Below are 25,091 nucleotides of genomic sequence, written 5' to 3'. Positions count from 1 at the left end.
CTCTATACCAGGCTGGCCTTGAACTCAGATCTGCTTGTTCTCTCTTGGATTAAAGGCGTGTTTGTATACCAGCCAGATCACACAGACCTAGAAAGGTCTTTTTGGATGTGATCTCTTGCCAGAGCAGCCATGTTCTGAATTAAAATTCTTTGACAGCATCCTGTTCTGACATCTTGGTGACAGACGGGCTAGTCACTGCTCTATCATCAAACGCTCCAGTCCTCTGCAAGTCAGCCATGACTTCACATCTTGCCTGACCACACGCAAATCCCCTCCAGGACACTTTACTCCTGCCCAGTGGTCTGTGGAATCCACACTCTGCTCAGCCTGACAAACCCTGACTCCTTTATACTGACATGTACAGAAATAAGTCAAGCATCCCAGAGAATGAAGAAGCAAAAGGAGAACAGTCTAGGAACCCCCTAGGTGACCTTTGACCAAGTAAGATTTAACTTATAAAGGATCCATGGAGCCACATTATGGTGCTGTGCGCCTTTAATTCCAGCACTCTGGAGGCAGAAGCAGGTGGATCTCTGAGTTTGAGGGCATCCTGGTCTACATAGCTTGGTCCCGGCCAGCCAAAGTTACATAGTAAGACCTTGCCTCCAAAAAAACAAGAAAGAAAAATAACAAGCACTACCACTACCGTTCACAGGACAGCGAGATGGCTCAGTGTGTAAAGAAGCTTGCTGCCAAGCCTGATGACCCAAGTTCCATCCCCAGGACTCACATGGTAGAAGAGCTTCTTACAAGCTGTCTTCTGACCTCCATGTGAAACACACCCATGCACACACGCACAGAATAGTGACTTTCTACAGATCAAGTTCCAGGATAGCCAGGGCTACACAGGGAACCCTGTCTTGAAAGACAAAGAGGAAAAGAAAAATCCAAGCGCCAAAAAAATGGCTCAGTAGGTAAAGGTACTCACTGCCAAAACTGAAGACCTGAGTTCAGTCCAAGGGCCCACTCAGCAGAAGAAAAAGAAAGAACAGGATCAACTCTTATAGGTTGCCCTCTGACATCCACATGTGCATCAAGGCACATGGATACCACCCCCTGCCAATAAAATACGATTTTTTTAATTAAAAAAAAAAAAGTATCCCGGCTGGGAGTGGTGGTGCACTCCTTTAATCCCAGCACTTGAGAGGCAGAGGCAGGTGGATCACTGTAAATTTAAGGCCAGCCTGGTCTACAAAATGAGTCCAGTATGGCCAAAGCTACACAGAGAAACCCTGTCTCTCAAAAAAGCAAAACAACAACAAAAATGATCCCTTCTCCTTATCATGAGTTCATAGTTGGACATAGAGGGCAAACTAATGAGTCAGGAGTCCACCCCCACCCCCAGAAAAGTAGACTCCAGCTTTCTCAGTCCATGGCAGAGCTATATCCCAAGATATATGGCAGCCTCAACATAGCCATGCGTCACTCCAAGAGGCACCAGAGCCCAACATTCCGTATCTCCAGAGGTAGCACAGTGGTTGGTACTTGAGGAAAGATTCAGCCTAACGCTCAGCGGCCATTTGTAACTCTACCAGCTTTGGGGCAGTCAGGGAGAACAGGACTCCACTGCTGGCACCTACTTGCTTTGAGCAAGGATAGTACTTACTCCTCAGGGCAGAACAGGGTAAGACAGCCCACAGATAAGCACAGCTGTCAACAGCACTGAACCATGCACAGAGACCAGAATGGGGAGGGGGACCTTGAATGAGAGGTCCAAGAAGGTGACAAGTAAGATCTTAACAGAGTGACCCTCAGTCTCCATCAAACAGCAGGATAAGCAGAGAATCACTCCTCGGAGAAAGAAGAAAAGGACCGTGCTTGCTCTGAGGCCTGGCATAGTGGTGCACGCCTTTAATCCCAACACTTGGGAGGCAGAGGCAGGTGGATCACTGTGAGTTCAAGGCCAGCCTGGTCTACAAAGCCAGTTCAGAACAGCCAAAGCTACACAGAGAAACCCTGTCTCAAAAAAAAAAAAAAAAAAAGGAAGGAAGGAAAGAAAACCATTCTCCAGGTGAAGGACCTAAAGCCCCTGGCCCACATGCACAACTCTCAGCAGAGGCCCGATGGACCAGACTGGCAGTGTCAACTGCCCTCCAAACAAAGTATGAAATCCTTGGGCACAATATACATTTGGCCTCTACCTACTCTAGCCAGGGCCCAGATTTTTCCAAACATGTCTCCCTGTCAGCCCCAGGCTAGCCTTGAAGCCCAGCTGAGTTCAAGCTTTTGATGTTCCTGCCTCTGCTACATGAGTGCTAGGATTACCAGGATAATCTACTCTGCCCCGGGGCAGCCTACACATCTTTTTATGTGTTTTCTGCACAAAGCATCTGGTTCTCGCTTTGTTCATCTTGAGCATCCCAGCTGCTCTTTCCACATTTCACCACCGTCTCTTCTGTGAAGTGTCCCCTAAACTGATAGGTGTAGAAGGAAATCTAAGGCCTGGGCTAGCCCAGATAGGGTCCACATCACGGGCTAACAATTTCTATGCCCCTGTGAGGTCACATGCAGGGCTGTATCTCCCTCACCTCTCCATAGGCCTCCTGCTTGTGCTCCTGGAGGCCACCAAGGATAAAACCATCAATGCTCACTGTGCTGTAGGGCATGACTAAGTGGATACGCTGCCATGCGACCTTCAGGGCCCTAGCTGAAGAGAACACCACCTAGTGCTCTAGCCTAAGCTTTCTGTTCTTGGGTAGAGCCACCCATCACATGTCAGGAGGCCTCCGCCACTACGATGATGTTACAGTCTATTTTGAGGGTCACACTGAAGCATCTGTCAGCCAAGACAGCCACACCCGCCATGTGTCATCACTAAAAGCTGGGGACACCCACAGGTCCACAAAGCCTGTCTGAGGAAATTGTTCAGGGACCCTCAACGGCAGGGCCTACTTAGCTTTCTGGAAAGATCAACACAGATGGCCCTTATCTCCTAGGGGCAGTCCTGGCAGGGCTTGAGACATTTCCTCACCCTAGCAGACCTGCTCCCAAGGTTCACAGCTCTGATGACTTGCCAAAATTCAGGTAAAGCCAATTGGTCCATGTCAAGTTCTTACTTCCTCCTACAGATCCCAAAAGCCCAGAACCCTGGAGTGCCGCTAATTACCCACAAGACTCACAGTAGGAAGTACCTACTGAAACTCCTCCCATCCCTCACTTTGGTGCCCAAGCTTTACCTCCTCTTTTCTTTTTTCTTTTTTTCTTTTTCAAGATAGGGTTTCTCTGTGTAGCCTCAGGTGTTCTGGACTTACTTTGTAGACCAGGCTGGCCTTGAACTCAGAGATCTGCCTGCCTCTGCCTCCCTGGAGCTAGGATTAAAGGCGTGCACCACCGCCACCCGGCATATCTGAAGGGTTTATAGACTTGTTTTGTTTTTCATCCTGACTGTACCAGATACAGGTCTAGGACAGAGTCTAGGACAGCCAAGGCTACACAGAGAAACCCTGTCTCAAAAAAGAAAATAAATAAATAAATAAATAAATAAATAAACCTTCATATCAGGGTTTATATGGCACATGGGAGGCATAGGCAGCAAGACTGTCACTTCTTTGAAGCTGGTTGAGCTACAAAGCAATAACACCATTCTGTGAGGGGCTGGAGAGAGAGCTCAGCAGCTAAAAGGATGGATGCTCCTCCAGAGGAACGGAGTGTAATTCCCAGCACCCATGACAGACCCGTTACAACCATCTGTAATGCCAGGCCCAGGGGATCTGTCATCACATTCTGGCAACCTCAAGTACTATGCTCACAGGCACATACCCAAACACGGACACACACATATGCAGGTAACTAAAAATAAAAACATAAAATCTAAAAAAACTTTCTGTAAAACCAAACCAGACTAGCTTAGTGTTTTCTTGTTTGTTTGTTTGTTTGTTTGGAGACAGGGTTTCTCTGTGTAGCACTGGCTATCCAGGACTCACTTTGTAGACCAGCCGGGCCTCAAACTCACAGAGATCTGCCTGCCTCTGCCTCCTGAGTGCTGGGATTAAAGTCATGCGCCACCACACCCAGCTCTGATGAATGATGACAATAAAAAATGGATTCATAAATACCTTAAGAACACACAACTCAGACTGGAGAGATGGTTCAGTGGTTAAAGGCACTGCCTGCTCTTCCAGAGGTCATGAGTTCAATTCCCAGCAACAACATGGTAGCTTACAACCATCTATAATGTGATCATATGCCCTCTTCTGCTCTGCAGGTGTACATGCACACAGAACACTTTATACATAATAATAAATAAAATCTTCAAAAAAAAAAAATGCCAGGCATGGTAGTGCACATCTTTAATCCCAGCACTCGGGAGACAGAGGCAGGCAGATTGCTATAAGTTCAAGGCCAAACTGGTCTACAAAGTGAGTCTAGGACAGCCAAGTCTATACAGAGAAACACTATCTTGAAGAAAAAAAAAAAAAAAAGAAAAGAAAAGAAAAGAGAAAAAAAGAGAGCACTGTCTGTTCATTGAGAGGTCCTGCGTTCAATTCCCAGCAACCACATGGTGGGTCACAGCCATCTATAATGTGATCTGATGCCCTCTTCTGGCAGGCAGGCACACATGCAGAACATTGTGTACATAATAAATAACTAAATCTAAAAGAACAACAATACGCAACTCTAGAGAGTCAAGCAGAACACAAGGCATGCCCTGCTTCTCTAGCCTGTCAGTCCTGTCCCTGACACTGTGATCCTGTAAGTATCCAATAGGATGTTCCTTCACACTAAAGCAGAGAAGGAATGCAATAGCAGCCATAATGGGGAAGTCAGCAGCAGCTCAGCCTATGTCTGGGGTCAGGCAAGGGCACCTGACAGGTTGGATTCCATTGCACATCCTAAGCCCTGCGGCTAGGGCAGGCCACCAAACATCTCGGACTCACCCACAAAACAAGTCTATCCTCATTTGCTCCAATCATTTTCTAAAGATGCTGTGAGGCTCAAATTAGACAACACAGCAAGGCTACAAAACCAATAGCTAAGCTGGGCGGTGGTGGCGCAGGCCTTTAATCCCAGCATTTGGGAGGCAGAGGCAGGAGGATTTCTGAGTTCGAGGCCAGCCTGGTCTACAGAGTAAGTTCCAGGACATCCAAAGCTACACAGAAAAACCCTGTTTAGAAAACACCCCAAAAAAGTCCAGGCAGTGGTGGCGCATGCCTTTAACCCCAGCACTCGGGAGGCAGAGGCAAGGCGGATCACGGTGAGTTCGAAGCCTGCCTGGTCTAAAAAGCAAGTCCAGGACAACCAAGGCTATCACAGAGAAACCCTGTCTCAAAACCCCAAAAACAAAAACAACAAAAGAAAACTATACTGTGTGGCTCATACCAACAACTGGTTACATCTCAGCCACAAGAAGCCAGGAAGTAGCCATGGGGAGTCATATACCCTCCCATCTTAACACTTTAGCTGTCTGTCTACTGGAGCACTACAGACACACATGGCCTTTAGAAACTGAGCCTTCTAGATCAACTCAACAGCTGTAGTCAAAATGTGTAAAAACACTGAGAAGACAGCACAGGGATGTAACTCAGTTGACAGAGTGCCTGCCTAGTCCATCTGAAACACTGGGTTAGATTGCCAACTATGTGCCTGTTACCCTAGCTCTGGGGAGGTGAAGGCTGGAGGACCAGGACCTCTAGGTCATCCTTGGCCACATAAGAAGTTGTAAGTTGGCTTAGGTTACATGAAACTTTGCTTTTTAAAGAGGGGGAAAGGGCTGGAAAGATGGCTCAGCTGTTAAAAACTAGGCTCACAACCTTAAATAAAGGGGGAGGGGGCAGGGAGAACGCTGGGAAAAAGAAAGATACTCTGTTTTGTTGAGACAGGATCTCCAGCTGAAGAGCTGGCTGCCTTTCCTGAGGACCTGGGTTCAGTTCCCAGCACCCACATGGCAGCTCACAGTAACCACATGGTTAACCACATGGTAACTCCAGTTCCAGGGGATCTGACACCAGTGCACACTAAATAAAAGAGGGCGTGGAGGGAGGGGGAGAGAGAGAGAGAGAGAAGAGACAGACTGACGAAGCCCTGGTTGGTCTGGGACTTGCCATGTAGACCAGTCTGGCTTCAAACTCAGAGATCCGCCTGCCTCTGCCTGCCAAGTGCAGGGATTAAAGGTACAGGCCACCATGCCTGGCTTTCGTCTTTTTAGATTTGCAGACAACACCTCAGTCATACAGTCTAAGACAGAGCTGTCTTCTGTGAGAGCCACTGAAATCTAAAAAGCCAGTTGAAGGAATCCAGATCTCTAAGTTTAAACACCTCCCTTCTGAAACGGTGCTCTTGTCTCTCACTAGCTCAGCCAGTATCTATGGAAAAGGCCTCAGAGAAAAGATCCATTTTCCTCCCTACAAGTTTAAGAAATATACCCCTCAGTCTCCTTGGCAGTATCAGAATCCTGCACCAACATCTTTGTCAACACTGTAACTATTTTTGAGGTGTTTGTTTTAACAGGTCATTCTCATTGACACTGGCTTAAAGACACTAAATGTGTTTTATCAGATGGTAGAAAGAAAATCTAAAGATTTTGTCTTGGGTTTTTTGTTTTTTTGTTTCCCCCTAGACAGAGTTTCTCTGTGTAACAGCCTTGGCTGTCCTGGACTCTCTTTGCAGACCAGGCTGGCCTTGAACTTACAAAGATCTGCCTGCCTCTGCCTCCCAAGTGCTGGGATTAAAGGCATGCGCCACCACACCCAGGCTGGGAATGGAAATTAAAGATGCAACAGCTTCCTGTGATTGAAATTCTAAAGCCACTGAAGTTTAAGCTTAAAGGCAGTTTAGATAACGACTGTACCCCATAGAGTAATGAGGAAGAGACTCAAGCCCACAGGATCCTCCAAGGTCGGGAAGTCACCTGGAGAGCAGGCAAGGTTCTGATCCCAAGAGTCCTGACCCAGACTCAGTCTTTGTTTCGTTTTTTGTTTTGCTTTGAGACAAGATCTGATGAAATACTCCTGGCTGTCCTAGAACTCACTATGTAGACCAGGCTGGCCTGGAACTCAGAGGTCAGCCTACCTCTGCCTCCCTAGTGCTAGGAGTACAGGCATGCATCGTCATGCTAAGTTCAGGCTTGGCTTCTAACCCTGGCATTTTACATACAACACAAGTGAGACAATTGTTAAGGGAGAAAAATTATCTGAAATGCTCAAAACCAGGTCCACATAACTGTCACTGGCAGGGTTTGCAAGTTTCCCATAACAAACCTAAAATCTGATTAAGAAACATTGCAGGTGGTGGTGGCGATCTCTGAGTTGGAGGCCAGCCTGGTCTACAGAACAAGTTCCAGGTCAGCCAGGGCTACACAGAGAAACTGTCTCTTAAAAAAATAAATAAAATAAAATAAAACAACAAAAAAAGAAAGCTTGCCCTAAGATGGTTACAGTCACCTATCTCATAGCCTGAACATCTGTTTTGTTACAATTACTAAGAGGAGGGGGACTGGGAGAATAAGGAAGATGACAAGGAAAAATGTCCCCTCTGATGCCTTGTATCTGCTTTAGGTCACCTTAAAATAGGGAGTCTCCCTAATGCTGACTTTAATAAGACCTTCCTAAAGCTGGTCCAACTGGTGTTCAAGTCCCTGAACTGAAAAACAAGTTTATGAGCAGCAAGGTCACCTGACTCTGACCATGTGTACACTGTTTACCCAGATGGTGATGGTCACCACAGCTTTGATGAATGCCGTGTAGACTCTACTGTCCCTTTGAAGCTTACTGAGGCCTCTACATGACTAAAGGCCATAAAAGGGAACCTCAACCTCGAAAGGAGGGAAGTCACACACGCCACATGCTAGCAGGGGAAACCCCATTTGCCCTCTGAATTGTTAATGTAAACTTGTTACTTATACCTCTGATCTGTGACTATCAATTACCATCTTAAAAATAAATAAATAAATAGTCCCCTCTGCTCTACCTACAACGTGCCTACTGCTATCGAGGGCCACTGTTAAGACCAGACCATGTCTACAGTCAAGTGGGTCAGCTGGCTACCATCAGTCACTGATATCAGCCAGGGACTTCAAACTGTGACAACAGGGAACACCAGCTCCGTGTTGAGGAGGAAAAGGCACAGTAAGGAAGGACTTACCCATCTCTTCCTTTGCTGACAATCTTCACTTCAAAATAGTAAATACCACAGGCAGCTGGAATGGGGTGAGTGGCTCGCACAGAGGCTGCATCTTTGTGATTTTTGCCATGACCTGATATAAGAAGGCAGGGAAGGAATGTCAACACCAGAAAATGCAAACGGGATCCTCCTGTTTCCCTGTGCCATGGTAACTTCAACCCTTCTTGGCCAAAGGAAGTTCTCATACTGTCCAAGGAATAATAGGAAAACTGGTAGCCAGGCTTGGTGGTGCACACCTTTAACCCTGGCACTCGGGAGGCAGAGGCAGGCGGATCTCTGGTCTACAGAGCGAGTCCAGGACAAGCAAGGCTACACAGAGAAACCCTGTCTTGAAACAAACAAAAGACAACTGAGTAAACACATTAACCTCCTAGTTCAGTCATCTCCACCCCAGACCATCAGTCCTGACCAAGACACTGTCCTCTATAACAACAAATTAAGGTTACATTTAGGTGATAAGAGGTGTGTGTGAGACACCGAATACTGTTTTCTGTCTCTCCAGAATCCAAACAGCGCGGTCTGGAGCCCAGGGGAAGGAAGGGGCAGAAATGGAAGTCCTCACTACCAACGGAGCCCAGTCCGGGATGACTGGCAGGCAGGCAGTCCAAGCACCTCCTGTGGCAATGCTACCACCTCTTTTTGCAAACACTGAAACTAAGCCGTAGTAAAGGGCCTAGCTGAAGTTGGAGCCAGCTCAGGGGAGTAGGGAGGCCCTAAAGTGGAAGGTCCTGCCCAACACTGGTTTTGGAAATTTTACTGTAGTTTTCTTGAAGTCGGATTTTTTCAGGACAGAGCAAAGAAAGCAGGTAAACCCCGGCCTGGACAACCCCTCTACTCAGGACTTTCCGCTGGGCTAAGGCCCAACTCAGAGAACCCAGGCAAACACAGGGACGTGATGGGCACAGCATCCCTGCAGACGCTCTGGACTTGTCTCCCAGCGGCCAGACCAGCTGATACCTTTGTAGTGGACACGGAGGTTTCCCTGGGAGAGGCCGATGTAGTTGTACTTGTCCTTGGGGCTCCAGGAGCGCGGCAGCGGCGTCTCATGCTGATTAACCGCAGGGTACAAGCGCTGCAGGCGCCGGCTCAGTTCCTGCTCACCGGGTGACGGTAGCCCACCCCCGGCGTCCCCACCGGAGGAGTCCCCAGCCTGAGGATTCCCAGCTCCCGGGTCTGCCGTCGCCGCCGCCATCTTGGAGGGAGCTGCTATTGTGTCACTGGGGGCGGGGAGGAGTGCAACCAGATCTGCCTTGCTCAGCCAATGGCCGGTGAGCATCTCGGGGCCGCAGGGAAACTGAGTCCCAGTCCGGGCACCCTTTATTAAGCTTCACCATATTTTAGACTGCATGTCCCACAATACAGGGCGCTCTAGGAGCCAGCCAACACAGGATCCTGAAGAACTTCGGAAGATGTAGTTCATGGCTGGTCACCCACAAGGCTGTACAACAGAAACTCCGAAACACTAAAAACTACCATTCCCGGCTGGCCAAATGGCTAGGCTTCGAAGCTCAACTCCCTTGTCCATGGTCTCAGTTTACTCTCCTGCCTCAGTTCTGTGGCTAATAGCAAATCTGTGGCACGAACTGGTTCTGAGAACACACTATCCCCGGGTCTAAGAATAACTTTACTACTTGACGTCTCTCCAGAGTGCTCGTGGGGAGGGGGGCTTGGAGGCGTGGCGCAGCCGTGACCCCGCCCTCACCGCAGAGGCCTCTGGGGCTGGTTCCCATGGCAACAGACTGTACACTACCGCAACCGTGCTAGCTCGCTTCTGCTCCAAAGTCATGGCCAACCTCAAGACGCGTAACTACAGATTCTCCAAGTCAAGGTAGCACCTGGCTGGGCTGAGGGCGGGGGGAATTTAAGTACTTCCAGAGAGGCAAATGACACTGATCCAGACCACTGCACCATCTGTTGGTTCTCTTTGGACTAGGGCTCGAGCGCCACAGAATCAGTTGTAATAGAATTGAGGCTGACTCGTCAGTCCAGTAAGAACGTTACATGCTGCCAAAAGTACAGGCGCACTTTATCATTAGATACATGATCTTAGCTAAACACTGAAAAGCGAAGCGCCTGATCATATGTAAAGCCCTCACCACAGCTCCTGTATATAAGAAGCATTCAGTATCTAATGACTGTTGTGTCCCGCCTTCTGTTCGTTTCCAGTAGTGGAGGGGCGAGGGAAGCGACTTCATCTCAACTCTAATCTTCCAAGGTCTGATGCCTTGATAGAAAAAGGCTTCAAAGGCCAGTCTGTAGTGCACGTCTTTTATCCCAGCACTCAGGAGGCAGAAACAGAGATAGGAGGATCTCTGAATGGGAAGCCAGCTGGTCTACAGAGATAGTTACAGACAGCCAAGGATACACAGAGAAACGCTGTCTCAAAGAGAGAGAGGGGGGGAGAGAAAGGAGAGAGAGGGAAAGAAGGAGGGAGAAAGGGAGGAGGGAGGGAGAGAGAGAGAGAGAGAGAGAGAGAGAGAGAGAGAGAGAGAGAAGAGAGAATGGGAAAAAGGCTACAACCCTGGCATAGTAGCACACGCTTTTAATCCCAGCACTTGGGAGACAGAGGCAGGCATATCCCTCTATGAGTTCGAAGCCAGCCTGGTCTACAAAACAAGGCCAGGACAGCCAGGACTACAAGAGAGACCCTGTCTCAAAAAACAAAACAAAAAAGCAACTTAACGGGCAGCCAGTCTGTGGTGGCGCTCACCTTTAATCCCAGCACTCAGGAGACAGAGGCTGACGGATCTCTGAATTAGAGGCCAGCCTGGTCTACAAAGTGAGTCACGGACAGCAAGGGCCTGTCTCAAAAAACTAAACTAAACTAAACTAAACTAAAAATTTAAGATTCATTTATGTACATAGTGCTATGCCTACAGAGGCCAGAAGAGGGCACCATATCACATTATAGATGGTTGTGAGCCACCATGTGGTTGATGGGAATTGAACTCAGGACCTCTGGAAGAGCAGTCAGTGCTCTTAATCTCTGAGCCATCTCTCCAGCCCCAAAAAAACAAAATTTTAAATAAGAAAAATAGGGAGCTGGACACTTGAACTTCAATTCTGAGATTTCTTCAGGATCCACTTTTCTCCTGCTTTCATCATAATTAACATCTGAATTACTCACCTCAGTCTATATAGTATTTTTGCTTATCTTACTCTTCTGCTGTTGTTGCTTTGTTTTGTTTTGGTTTGGTTTGGTTTTTGAGACAAGGTTTCTCTGTATAGCCTTGGCTGTCCTGGAACCAGCTCTGTAGATCAAGTTGGCCTTGAACTCACAGAGATCCACCTGCATCTGCCTCCCGAGTGCTGGGATTACAGGCGTGGTGCTTATCTCACTCTTATTTAAACTTTACAAAACTATGAAGAGCAGAATAAGAATTGACTGTTTCTTTAAGAGAAAACTAGGGGCTCAGGGGTTAGGAGCACTAACTATTCTTCCAGAGGTCCTGAGCTCAATTCCCAGAAACCACACGGTGGCTCATAACCATCTATAATGAGATCTGGTGCCCTCTTCTGGTGCGCAGGCATACATGCAAACAGCATACTGTATAATAAATAAATAAACCAAGAGAGAGAGAGAGAGAAAGAGAGAGAACTAGGCTAAAGAAGGTTAAATTATTTGATATCAGGTCCCCAAATTTTATCAGGCATTAAATGATTCCTTCATCTAGCCTGTGCCAGCACCTGTACTCTCATATGCCAAGACTCAAACACAGATACAAACACCCACACATGGTTTTAAAAGGAAGGGAGGAGGGCCAGGCATGGTGGTGCACGCCTTTAATCCCAGCACTCAGGAGACAGAGGCAGGTGGATTGCTGTAAATTTGAGGCCAGCCTGGTCTACAAGGGGAGGCCAGGGACAGCCAAGGCTATACAGAGAAACTCTGTCTCAAAAAATCAAAAAGGAGTCGGGCGTGGTGGCGCACGCCTTTAATCCCAGCACTCGGGAGGCAGAGGCAGGCGGATCGCTGTGAGTTCGAGGCCAGCCTGGTCTACAAAGTGAGTCCAAGACAGCCAAGGCTACACAGAGAAACCCTGTCTTGAAAAACCAAAAAAAAAAAAAAAAAAAAAAAGACGGGAGTGCGGTGTTCTGGGGAGGTTGGAGAGCTTCCCCTACTGTCTGCGCCACCCTCCACAGCTTCTTTTCTATGCAGAAGCCGTACACAGTCTTCAGGACGGACTGCAGACACCAAGGGCACTGAGACAAGCAAGCTTTCTCAGAAGCGGAGGACACTGGTTAGTACTGCTCTCCTTTTGGGATCCCACATGTCACCCTCTACAACCAGTCTTCCACCAACAACCCCAAAACATGCCCAGCAGACTGACTAGCTCTTCCTAAGCAGAGAAGTGCGACTCACAGAGGCCAGCCTCACCAGGCTTTGGGGAAGACAGGGCATGTTGGCGCCGCCTCCCTATCTGGAAGCTGGCCCAGCCTGTCCTAGGTAAAAAGACTTCGCCCCTTCCCTCAGGACCCTTCAGTTTGCAACTCAACTTTCTGGAATGGACCTCACTTCTTCACCAGCCTGCCATCTGCCAAAGTCCTTCAGTGCTGTGACTGTGCCTTTTGTCTTTATGGCCCGAGGTCTGATACAGTACTTGAGTCCATAAATACTTAGGAAGGAGCATGTGAAGGCAGGGTACAGGGTGTTTCTCTGTTGTGTTTTGGCTCTGAGTTCCTCATTCCTATTCTGTAAGGTGTTTATATAGACCAAGGATAGTGGCTCACACCTGTAACCCTGGTACTTGGAAGCCTGAGGAAAATTGCTGCCAAGTTTAAGCCAGCCTGAGCTATAGAGAGAGATTGTTCTTTGTTTTTTGTTTTTTTGGGGGGTTTTTGTTTTGTTTTGTTTTGTTTTGTTTGTTTTTCGAGACAGGGTTTCTCTGTGTAGCCTTGGCTGTCCTGGACTCACTTTGTAGACCAGGCTGGCCTCGAACTCACAGCGATCCACCTGCCTCTGCCTCTCGGGTGCTGGGATTATAGGTGTGCGCCACCACGCCCGGCTGAGAGATTTTTTTTTTTAAGTATTTGTGCCAAGTGTGGTGGCACACCCCTTTAATCCCAGCACTTGGGAGGCAGAGGCAGGCAGGTCGCTGTGAGTTCGAGGCCAGCCTGGTCTACAAAGCGAGTCCAAGACAGCCAAGGCTACACAGAGAAACCTTGTCTTGAAAAACAAAAAAGAAAAAAAATATTCTTATAAAAATGAATGTGGTCAGCTAAGTATGGTGGCACACACTTGTAATCCCCACACTCTAGAGACTAGAACATGAAACTTTCAAGTTCAGGGTCAACCTGGACTACTTAGAAAGATTCCTCAAAAGCCTTTCTCCTTGCCTTCCTCCCAACCCCCCAAAAAAGGAACACTGCCTTATTACTTTACCAAGTATTTTGGTTTTGTCTTGGGTTTTCTTTTCAGTGTCTTGGATCAAATACATGCTATGAAAGTGCTTGCCACTGAGCTTATCCCACTATGGAGCTTTTGCTGATTTGATAGAGGGCTGTTGTACTTCAGCCAACAAACAACCATTGATCAAATCTCAAAGGAAAACATCATATTTTATGGGGCTGGGATAGGAACCTCAGTGGTTAAGAGTACTCGCTACTTTTTTATTTATTTATTTTTTTTTTTTGGTTTGGTTTGGTTGTTGGTTTTTCGAGACAGGGTTTCTCTGTGTAGCCCTGGCTATCCTGGACTTTGTAGACCAGGCTGGCCTCGAACTCACAGATATCTGCCTGCCTCTGCCTCCCAAGTGCTGGGACTAAAGGTGTGCACCACCACACTCAACGTACTTGCTACTCTTGCAGAAGACCAGGCTTCTGTTTCTGACACTTTAACTCCAGTTCCTAAAGAGCTAATGCCTTCTTCTGACCTCTGCAGACTCCAAGCATGTCTATGGTGTACTTACATACAGTCAAGATGCTCATACACATAAACAATTCTGTAAAAAATTTAATATAGACATCAATATGCTATATATTAATGTATTATATATAGATATGTATATGATCAAATTTAAAGCTCTAATTAATGAAAGGACACTGTGTGGGTAGTGTGTTGCTTTCATTGTGTGAATGTGTTCTTCGGAGAGTATTTGGAAATAAAGAAGCCATATACTTTTTGAAGCAGGGACCTGCCAAGATCAGGCCTCTAAGGAGGGAGAACTCTGTAGAGAATAAGTTCAGCCATATTCCTGTAAGGCGACCTCCAATTCTATTGCAGCCTCAGGTAGCCTCCAGATGCCTAACTCGGTGTAGACACACAGTCCTGGCGCTTTTGTTTGTTTTCTTTCCCCTATGGTACCGTCACCAACCACCAGAGGGAGCTGTTCCTCCCGCCATCTCCCGGATGTGGGGCACCTTCAGGTTTTTACCTGCAGGGGGAGGCAAAGAGCAGGAAACGCAGGGGAACTCAGCAAACGTTCTAACAACCTTTGGGCAGAAGCTTTTACCAGCAGCTAAAAATCCATGGAGAGAAACAGCTCCCTCCCCAGGTTACAAAGTTTTCATTCGCCTACGAAAATCAAAGTAAGGTGCCTAAGTTTTCTCCAGTTGAAAAACAGAGAGAGCACCTAAAAATCTGAAACACATTTCACAACACAGAGCCCGAGTACTAAACACTCTACGATCATGGCCCTGAAACACTTTTTCTTTTTTCTTTTTCTTTTTTAAGAAAGGGTTTTTCTTTTTTTCTTTTCTTTCTTTCTTTCTTTTTTTTTCAAGACAGGGTTTCTCTGTGTAACAGCCTTGGCTATCCTGAACTCTCTTTGTAGACCTCCCAAGTGCCTCCCAAGTGCTGGAATTAAAGTGTGCGCCACCACCGCCCAGTGCTGGAATTAAAGTGTGCGCCACCACCGCCCAGCTGAGACAGGATTTTTCTGTGTCACCTAAAACACTTTTCAAACTCACTGAGTCCAGGTGTCTCCTGGGATTTTTTTTTTCCTCATTTTTGATGTTTGAGACAGTCTGACACTGTAGCCTCAAAATACATGATTTTTCTTCCTCCACTCCCAGTGGCGTGCTGGGATTATTGGCCATCACATGCCATTACCACCAACTATGTAAAAAGTTTTTTGAGATAGACCTTTGCTATTTGGCCCAGACTGACCCGCGCACCAACTCTTATTTCTACTTGACCCTCCCAGAGCTAGTATTACAGGTGTGAGCCACTGCACTTAAAAAGTCGTTTGTTTACTCCCACACACCCGCAGCCTTTTTTTTTTTTTTTAATTATTTATTTTGGGGCTGGAGAGATTGGCTCAGCGGTTAAGAGCACTGACTGGTCTTCCAGAGGTCCTGAGTTCAATTCCCAGCAACCACATGGTGGCTCACAACCATCTATAATGATCATGCCCTCTTCTGGCCTGCAGGTGTATATGCAGGCCAAGCACTGTATACATCAATAAATACGTAAATCTTTTTTTAAAAGTATTCATTTTTATTGTATGTGCACTGGTGTTTTGCCTTCATGTATGTTTGTATCAGGTTGTCAGATCTTGGAGTTCCAGACAATTGTGAGCTGCCATGTGGGTGCTGGGAATTGAACCGGAGTCCTTTGGAAGGGCAGTCAGTGCTCTCAACCGCTGAGCCATCTCTCCAGCCCATTCTTTTCTTTTTCATATGGTCTCATGTAGCTCAAGCTGGCCTCAAACTCACTATGAAGCTAAGGATCACCCTGAACTCCAAGCCTCCAGCCTTCAGGTGTTCCGATTACAGGTATGTGCCAGCCCATATGGTTTGTTTATTTTGAGTCAGGATCTTACTACATGTTTCAGGCTGGCGTCAAACTTTTGACCATGGAGTGTTGGAATCATGTGCATGAGTCACCAGACAGACACTGTCTTTTGAGGCAGGTCTCTGTGTAGCCCTGTGTACTGGAGCACAGTCATGAACTTCTACACTGAGCCTCACTGTAAACACTTCATGGCTGTACAGTAACTTTATGTTTTAGATACTTAGGAATTTTACATTTTTCTTCTACAGCTCAAAGCATACATTTGGCATCACTCTGTGGATAACAACAATATTGTCCCTTTGTCTCCCTCCGCACTAGCTGCTTGGACTCCTTGCCTCAGGCCTCCTCAACAGGAGCTTCAGGCACCCTGCTAGCCCTGGATATCAGCTCTGTATTCGTAACTGAAAGTCCTCAGCCGCATCTTGAGCTGCTGGCGCTGTCCAGTCTTTGTACTTCCCCGCCACACACTGCCTCCAAGTGACTAGCTTCTCCCTGTCTCACAGAATCCCCTCTTACTGTGAGATGCCCAGCCTCCCCAGCTCATCTCAGTCAGGGCTTCCTTCCCTTCTATAACCGTCATTGGCTTCAGTCATTGCCTGCTAACACTTGTCAGCCTACTCCCACCGCCCCCAACTTTGCTGTGTCTCTAGAGCCCAGCAGGGATTGGCATATACTGTGGACCCCAAAATGCTGATGAACAAATGAAAGACCAAACTTATAAAATCCTAGCAATAGGATTCACTGGGCCAAATTATGTCTTTTTGTTTTTGTTTTTGTTTTGGTTTTTTTGAGACAGGGTTTCTCTGTGTAGCCTTGGCTGTCCAGGATCCACGTTGTAGACCTGGCTGGCCTGTAACTCACAGAGATCCACCTGTCTCTGCCTCCCTGAGTGCTGGGATTATAGAAGGGCACTACCACACTTGGCTTTTTACCTTTTTTTGTTTGTTTGGTTTTGGTGTTTCAAGATAAAGAGTTTTCCTGTGTAGCCCTAGCTGGAACTCCTTCCATAGACCAGGCTGACCTCGAACTCACAGAGCTCCCCATAACATCGGGATGGTTAGCCCAATGATTATCCCAACTTTTCACATGAAGAGTCTGAGGCTCAGAGAAGTTAACCTGTGGCCACACTGCTAATAAGGAAGATGTGAGATTTAATGCTCACTGCCTATAACCAAAAGACCACAGTGTTTTTTCTCTTAAATCATTTTCTATTTAGCAGTTAAGATTGAACCTATGATCTGGGCATAGTGGCACATACGTGTAATCCCAGCACTCAGGAGGCAGAGGCAGGCAGATCCCTGTGAGTTTGCGGCCAGCCTGATCTATAAGAGTGAGTCTAGGACAGCCAGGAATGTTACACAGAGAAACCCTGTCTCGAAAAACCTTTAAAAAAAAAAAAAAAAAGATTGAACCTAGGTTCTGAAAAAACAGTCTTAATTACGGATCATATTAATGATGTTTGTGTGGGTGGGTATGCTGGCACATACCTGTGATCCCAACATACAGGGGCTGGAGGCAAGGTCTCAAGTGGAAGGCTAGGATGGTCAATATAGCAAGGTGTGTGTGTGTGTGTGTGTGTGTGTGTGTGTGTGTGTGTGTGTGTGTGCAATCCTCAATTGAACAATACCAAAAAAGGGAGGAAGGAGGAAGTAATGTTGCCATAGTAACCCCAGCGGTTCCTCCCTTAAGCCCTTGCAGATATCCATGGGTGCCCACCTGTCACCATGGCCCACATACACCAGTGGCCAGACAATTCTGTGTAAACGAAAGCCCTGTTCAGAAGACAGCCGGAAGCGAGCCAGGTAAGCCAGGGCAAGCCCGATGTGGGATGAGCTGGTCTAGATTAGGTACTGGTCTGGAACGCAGAGGCGAGTGGAGTTGGTGGCCCCAACCCAAGAGTGCAAGGATCCATGGGTGCTAGCGACCTCTCAGCCCACCATCCTTTGCAGTAGCTGGCAGCAGCAGCCCCTGAGCACTTCCAAGCCCAGGTACCTGGAGCAGCTCGAGAACTACCTGCGCAAGGAGCTCCTCCTGCTGGACCTGGGCACGGACTCCTCACAAGAGCTGAGGCTACAGGTCAGAGCCACAGGCCAAACATGCCGAGGGTGGAGAGAAACCTCATGTAGCAGAATAACAGACTTCCACAGGGAACAGACTTCATCTCCTGACTAGTCCCCTTTGAAAAGTCCCACGACATAGCCAGGTGTGGTGGCGCACACCTTTAATCCCAGCACTCTGGAGGCAGAGGCAGGCAGATTGATGTAAGTTCGAAGCCAACCTGGTCTATAAAGTCCAGGACAGCCAAGACTACACAGAGAAACCTTGTCTCAAAAAAACCAAATTAAAGAAAGAAAGAAAGAAAGAAAGAAAGAAAGAAAGAAAGAAAGAAAGAAAAGTCCAATGACAGTGACAGAGCCTCTGGCCTGGGATGACAACTAGAGACTTGAGGAACCAGCCCAGAGACAGAGAGAATGGTCAGACTAGATGCAGTCCAGACTCTGGTGCACACGGGAGAGGGACTCCGTAATGATGAAAAGGAACCTCAGGTTGTTCACATAGACATGCCTCAAGTATTTACCGAGCGCTGACCCATGTGCCAGACTCACGCTAGCAGACGCTTGAGGGCATGCCGCAAGGAAGTGGTGGAGCGGGGAGTCCAACTCAAGGATAGTGCCAGAGCCTGTGCTCATCCCAATAGGTAATCCTGCCTCCGAAAGCTTTGTGTTTCTGTGAGAGCTGAGAGATGGCTCCATTGCTAAAAAGCCTACTGTACAAGTGTAAGGGCCTGAGTTTGGGTTGCCGGCAGTCACCTGATTAATATGCTAGGCCCAGCAGCACCTGTAGCTCTAGTTCTGGGGGGCTGGGGGTGAGAGACAGGCAGATCCCTGGAGCTTATTGGCCAGCTAGCCATGCCAATTGGTGAGCTTCAGGTGGAGTGGGTGACCTTATCTCAAGACAGTGGTGGAGAGCAATCAAAGAAGACCCCTACTGTAGACGCCTGTGACCTACAGCATATGCATGCACCTGCACACAGTCCTACACACAGTCACTCTGAGTCTGAGTTGCAAAGCAGTATTCTCTTTTCCACTTTGAGTTCACTGCCCGGGCAGCCAGAGTCAGCTTAGGGAGATTGGCGTATTTGGCCCACAATGGTGGGTTGCTAAGCCTCAGAGATGGCAAGGCCTCACACCTGTCTCTCTTCTCCAGCTCCGTGGTCCTAAGATACGGGTGGTGCCTGGCCAGACATAGGTTACTGGCAGGCTCACATGCAAACAGCTCTGAGTGCACTGGAGGTGTGAGTTATGGGCCAGGAAATGACAGGTTCTTTTTTTATGCTAGCCTTACAGGGAGATCTTTGAGTTCTTCATAGAGGATTTCAAGACATACAAGCCGTTGTTAGCCTCCATCAAGAATGCATATGAGGTGATGCTGGGTAAGACTGCAGCTCCCTTCTGAGCCCCAGCTGAGAGGAACAGAATACCATATTCTGACTCAGATTGTCTGTCCACTATTAACTGATCTTTCGGGTCATGTTTTGCATGCCTCAACCCCTTTATCCTCTAGAAGGATGGTGAAGCTATCTATAGTAAACAGAAGGAATCCTGGGCAGTCGGGAGACTCTCTCACCTGCTCAGAAAGTGCTAAGTAGGCTGCAGTTACAAAACTGAAGGCTTAGGAGCACGGGTTCCTAAGCCTCTCCACAGAAGAGATCCTGACCCTCAACATGACTCAGCCCCTGGTTTGTATTTCTTTTCCATGGCTGGAGATTTGAACCCAAATATGCCAATCTGCCTAAGCTGACTCTGGCTGCCCAGGCAGTGAACTTCTTGCCTACCAGACCCTGTATCCATTAGCCTCTCACCTGCAGCCCGTCTGTGTCAAAGACCTGTAGGAACAGTGCGTAGAAGTATCTAGCTTCCTGTTCTGAACAACACTGTACTCTAGAGGTCTATCCTCAGGCGCTGCCTTTCTTTAAAAATAAGTGTATGGAGAGTGTGAGGAGGCACTGGCGAGACGGCTTAGCAGGTAAGAGCACTGGCTGTTCTTCTAGAGGACCTGGGTTCAAATTGCAGCACCCACATGTTAGTCAACAATTATCTGTAATTCCATTTTCACCTCCTCTTCTGGCCTCTGCAAGTAGCAATCACACACAGGCTTCACAGACATGCCTATAGGCAAAACACCCACGTACACCAATGGCCTTAGGACTTGTGACTCCCGGATGTTTCTGTGGGCCCCGAAAGGCATTTCAACCTGTCTTTTCTGCTGGGTAGTAGTGGTACATGCCTTTAATCTCAGCACTTGGGAGGCAGAGGCAGGCGGATCTCTGTGAGTTGTAAGTCAGCCTGGTCTACAAAGCGAGTTGCAGGACAGCCAGTGCTGTTACACAGAGAAACCCTGTTTTGGAAAAATAAAAACCAACAACAACCTGTCTTTTCCGTTTTGTTTTTTGAGACAGGGTGTTTCTATATAGTCTTGGCTGTCCTGGAACTTGATTTGTAGACCAAGCTGACCTCAAATTTAAAAATCCATCTGTGGATGAGAGCGGGAGGGAGGAACAGGAGGATACAAGTGAGGAGGAAACAACTGAGATGTAATCTGAATAAATCAATTTTTACAAATCCATCTGCCTCTGCCTCTTGAGTGCTGTGACTAAAGGCATGCTCCACCACACCCAACCCACCTGTCTCTTCTTAGCCCACCAAAGGGAGAAAATTCGCTCGCTGGAGCCCCTGAAGGCCAAGATTGTCACTATGAATGAGGACAGCAGTGAGAAGATCCTGGCCATGAGGGCTGAGGAGAAGTATGAAATCTCTGTGCTCAAGAAAGAGAAGATGAATTTGCTGAAGCTCATTGATAAAAAGAATGAAGAGAAGATCTCATTGCAGAGTGAGGTGAATGGAACTGGTAATGCTGACAAGGTCCCCATGTTACTGCCCTACTTGTCGCCTGGGTGTGTTCCTGGGTACTGAGGCAATCCCTAACCCCGCCTACCCTTAGGCCTGGAATGGAGGGGCCAGGCTTCCTCATTCCCAAGGGCCCAGGCTATCGTCACCCTGTCCTGCTGCAGTGCTCAGTGTAGGTAGGTGCCAGTGTGACTCCAGGTGCATACAAACTCCCCGAGGGCTGAAACACTGACATCTTGCTAGGTTCTTAGGCTTTATCACTTTCCTTTTCCTGAGCTGAAGGTTCTCCCAGGCACTCCTCACACCCCTGTAGTGACTAGCTGCCAACAAGGATTCCCAGTCACTGAGAAAGCAGCCACATCTCTCCCTCGGCCCGCCTCCACCTCCAACCGCAGGTGACTAAACTGAGGAAGAGCTTGGCTGAGGAGTACCTGCGCTACCTTACTGAGCGAGATGCCCGCAAAATTCTCATCGGGGACCTGAATGAGCTGCGGTACCAGAGAGAAGACATGTCACTAGCCCAGTCCCCAGGTAACCCAAGCCAGGTTTGGTTTTGTCTTGTTTTGGTTTTTTTCCAGACAGGGTTTCTCTGGGTGTAGCCTTGGCTATCCTGGACTCATTTTGTAGACCAGGCTGGCCTCAAACTCACAGGAACCTGCCTGCCTCTGCCTCCCAAGTGCTGGGATTAAAGGCGTGCGCCACCACGCCCATCATCAGGTTTGTTTCTTAAAGATAGTCTACCTGTCACCATTTACCCTGCTCAGTCAACATTCCTAATATCTTACTATCCTGTGTCCATACATGATAGGAGACGTCTGGGCCACTAGCTGGGTCTGTGGGTCTTTTGAGCTAGACTGAGAACCACAGAATACAATAGGGAACTTTAACACTGCTAGAAGCTGAGACTCTGCAGGCAGAAGCCTGGCACCATATCTGGGCTTCTCTACTTAAGACTGAACCCTTAGTGTGCTGATGCTGTAGACCCAACGAATCCCAGGCAGAGAAGGTACGTTAGCTTCCTGTTGCTGTGACAAAGAAGGGTGACCAAGGCAACTTACAGAAGGAAGGATTCCCTTGGGACTTAGTGTTCCAAAAGGAATAGTAGTTTGTCACCGTCACGGCAGCAGACAGGCAGGCATGGCACTGAAACAGCAATTCAGTGTTCATGTCTGGATCCACAATCAGGAAGCAGAAAACACAGTGGGAATGGCACTGAGTCATTGGAAACCTCAAGGTTGCCCCCAGTGGCATGACTCCTTCAGGTCCATACCTCTTAATCCTTCTCAAACAGTTCCACCAACTGGCAAACAAAGTATTCATACATATGAGCCTATGGGACACACTCTATTCAAAGAGAGGGTATTCCCCCAAGCAGTATTCAACCCAACCCTGGGTACAAGCCCCAGAGCCAGGGTGACAGGCTGCTGGGCCTCCGGCAGGTGTTTGGGGAGAGGACCCTGTGAAGCTAACACTGGCACTAAAGATGACTCGACAAGACCTGACGCGCACTCAGATGGAACTCAACACCATGAAAGCCAACTTTGGAGATGTGGTACCCAGGAGAGACTTCGAAATGCAGGAGAAGGCCAACCTGGAGCTTCAACTCCAGGTGCTGGTGGGCAGGCAGGGCTTGATGTGGTAGGGTAGAGTCGGGCAGAAGGGTAGCTAGGACCAATCACCTTGTCTACAGCTGGAAAGCCTGAGAGCCGACTACGAAGAGGTTCGAAAGGAGCACGAGTTATTGCTGCAGCTGCACATGAGCACACTGAAGGAGCGGGACCAGTACCACTCGGAGCTGCAGGAAATCCAGCGCACCTCCACACCTCGACCTGACTGGACCAAATGCGAAAGTAATGGTGGTTGTAGGGGTCCCAGGGCCTGCTGAAGGGCACGACTGGGTTCCAGCTCCCTCTCCCCACCTGCAGGTGTCATAGCAGGGGGCCCAGAACGCTGGCTAATGCTAGCTGAAGGAAAGAACAGTGACCAGCTGGTGGACGTGCTCCTGGAGGAGATTGGCAATGGTCTGCTTCGGGAGAAAGACTTCTTCCCTGGTCTGGTAAGGGAGTCCCTGAGCTAGAGGCCATTTAAGATTCTGGGGGAACATTGGAGCTCTTCCCTGTGTAGAAACAGGGCAACAGAGGGGTCAAGCGCTGCACCTGCCTTTCAGGGCTTTGGGGAATCTGTCCCAGCTTTCCTTCGGTTCGATGGCCCTGTGGAGAACAAGAAACCAAGCAAGAAGGAGGTGATACAACTCCTTGAGGATGCCTGGAAGGAGCGTCTTGCAGATGACCAGGTCAGCTCTCATTAGTTATAATACATTGCCTCTGCAAAGCCTTCAGATCTAAAGTCCTTTAAGGAATTCCCTCAAGATGGTAGGGAGTGGTGGGTGGCTAGAAAGCCTGGGTCACACTGACCGAGTCATCTCACCCTACAGAAGGAGTTATTCTCGGATTTCTTCTTCAATTTTCTGGAGCGTCGCTTTGGGGTCAATGATGCCGTAGCCTGGGCTTATACCATTTTTGAATATATTAAGCTCTTTCGCACCAGTGAGGTCATGAGTCAGTTCTATGCAGTCTTGATGGGAAAGGTGAGCTTTGGCCTTGTTACCCTCAGAGAAACAGAAAGGGCCTCTGTTCCCAGCACAGAATGGCTCTGCCCCTACCACGCTAGTAAGCAGCATCTTAGTAACTACTTCCCTCTTGTAGAAGTTGGAAAGTGTATATATCAACCAAAAGGAGACGCTGGCCCATCTACTGAAGGAGATGACGAATGCTGACACTCAGAATGAGGGGTTAATTACCATGGAGCAATTGAGGTAAGAGACTGGTCAGGCCACTCCAGACTCTAGTCCATTACTTTGGTTGATCAGGTTCTCAGGTATGCAGGAAAATGGGAGCATCACAGGAAGGTCCTCAGCCTCAAAGCCTGCTGTCCTTACCAAGTGTGGGGGCACATGCCTGCAACCCTAGCGCACGTGCCTGCAACCCTAGCACATGAGACAAGCAGAAGTCATTTAATTCTAGGCCAGCTGAGAACAAAACTGTTTCAAAATATGCCAGGTATGGTAGTGTACACCTTTAATTCCAGAACTTGGGAGGCAGAGGCCGGAGGATCTCTGTGACTTTGAGGCCATTCTAATCTACAGAGTGAGTTTCAGGCCAACCAGATCAATATAGAAATAGACCCTTTGCTGGGCGGTGGTGGCACACACCTTTAATCCCAGCACTTAGGAGGCAGAGGCAGGCAGATACCTGTGAGTTTGAGGCCAGCCTGGTCCACAAAGTGAGTCTAGGACAGCCAAGGCTACACAGAGAAACCTGGTCTCAGGGAAGAAAAAAAAAAATCTCTCACAAACAAACCTGCTGAAATACTAGTGGTGATGGCCCAGGAGGCGTGGGAAGGGGAGCTGGCAGGCCTCTTGGAATTCTTACTTTCCCTGCAGCACCATCCTCAAGACTACCTTTCCTCTCAAGAAGGAAGAGCAAATTCAGGAGCTGATGGAGACAGCAGGCTGGAATACAGACAGCAGCTCTACCGACACGCTCACCTACAGACAACTATTTAAAGAGGTGGGTGGGACACATACCTTGCCAATCCCTTCCCTAGTTTATTTAAGCTACAGTCAAATGGCCTCACCTTGCCTTCTCCCACACCCCACACCACAGGATGAGGAGGGCCAGAGTGAGCCATTTGTGCAAAAGCTGTGGGAACAGTATGACAACGAAAAGGAAACATACTTACTAGAACTGAAGCAGGACCTGGGCCTGGATCTGTGAGTGACCCTAAGCCCCAAAGTCCCGCTCAGCCTTTGGCAAGTCCTATCAGGTGCCCAAGTCTCCCTGTACAACCAGGACCATGCTAGGACTATAAAGTACTCAAATTGACAGAAAAGTAGGCACTTCCGAGTCAGGGTGCAGAGGGAAGAGCTCAACCCTGTCTACTTGTCTTTCTTTCCTTGTGGGGCAGCCCTGACGAGGTGAGCATGCTGAAGATGCGTGGAGCCCTGATGAACATCGATCCCAACATAGACAAGCAGACTCTGAGTGCCTACCTGGGCCAGGCCTATCAGCTCCCCGCGGCAGACCTGCCATTGGAGGATGATGCAAAGATGGAGGCAATTGTGATAAAATTCCAGACTGTACTTGAAAGGCTTCTGATGGCAGACACCAAGCGCGTCGGGCCTCGAGAGGCAGAGACAGCAAGCTAGAACCACCAGGGGCAACTTAAGTACTTGAATGTTGATGTACTTCCAGTATAAAACTATTTTATCAAAATTCATACTGTGTTTTAGGCCGTGGGTCGGATCTGGGCCAGCCCTAAGACATGTACCA

At 48.2% G+C, this 25,091-nt stretch overlaps 2 protein-coding genes and 1 long non-coding RNA gene across 11 annotated transcripts in view; 1 reads left to right on the top strand and 2 right to left on the bottom strand.

Annotated features, from left to right (window-relative positions):
- The window catches only part of RANBP10 (RAN binding protein 10), a 66,876-nt gene extending 57,467 nt beyond the window's left edge, over positions 1 to 9,409 (bottom strand). For both annotated transcript variants that reach the window (XM_084755532.1, XM_084755533.1), the window contains exons 1-2: positions 9,076 to 9,409; positions 8,080 to 8,191 (exon numbers count right to left, since the gene is read on the bottom strand). In XM_084755532.1, coding sequence (XP_084611658.1) covers positions 8,080 to 8,191; positions 9,076 to 9,394 — 431 coding nt within the window. In that variant the 5' untranslated portion in view covers positions 9,395 to 9,409. The remainder of the gene's footprint in view (positions 1 to 8,079; positions 8,192 to 9,075) is intronic.
- LOC311582430 overlaps positions 1 to 25,091 on the bottom strand; it is a 222,632-nt gene that overhangs the window by 126,507 nt on the left and 71,034 nt on the right. The window lies entirely within an intron of this gene.
- On the top strand, positions 9,808 to 25,034 carry TSNAXIP1 (translin associated factor X interacting protein 1). 7 transcript variants are annotated; one of them, XM_084755525.1, is made up of 16 exons: positions 9,808 to 9,946; positions 12,278 to 12,359; positions 17,543 to 17,655; positions 17,806 to 17,929; positions 19,193 to 19,286; positions 20,552 to 20,748; positions 21,156 to 21,291; positions 22,200 to 22,369; positions 22,451 to 22,610; positions 22,686 to 22,816; positions 22,928 to 23,053; positions 23,195 to 23,347; positions 23,466 to 23,575; positions 24,203 to 24,329; positions 24,426 to 24,532; positions 24,727 to 25,034. In XM_084755525.1, the coding sequence occupies exons 1-16, from the start codon at positions 9,903 to 9,905 to the stop codon at positions 24,965 to 24,967; spliced, it is 2,115 nt and encodes a 704-aa protein (XP_084611651.1). In that variant the 5' UTR covers positions 9,808 to 9,902; the 3' UTR covers positions 24,968 to 25,034. The 7 variants fall into 7 exon arrangements, with proteins under 7 accessions (XP_084611651.1, XP_084611649.1, XP_084611652.1 ...); XM_084755523.1 differs by having other exon boundaries at positions 17,803 to 17,929; XM_084755526.1 differs by lacking the exon at positions 9,808 to 9,946 and adding an exon at positions 10,123 to 10,333 and having other exon boundaries at positions 17,803 to 17,929.

This window comes from Acomys minous (genome assembly GCF_964271855.1).
Source record: "Acomys minous genome assembly, chromosome: 14".
In the NCBI taxonomy this organism is placed as follows: Eukaryota; Metazoa; Chordata; class Mammalia; order Rodentia; family Muridae; genus Acomys; species Acomys minous.
Note: the sequence above shows the minus strand (reverse complement) of the source record. Positions and strands in the feature narration are given on the sequence as shown.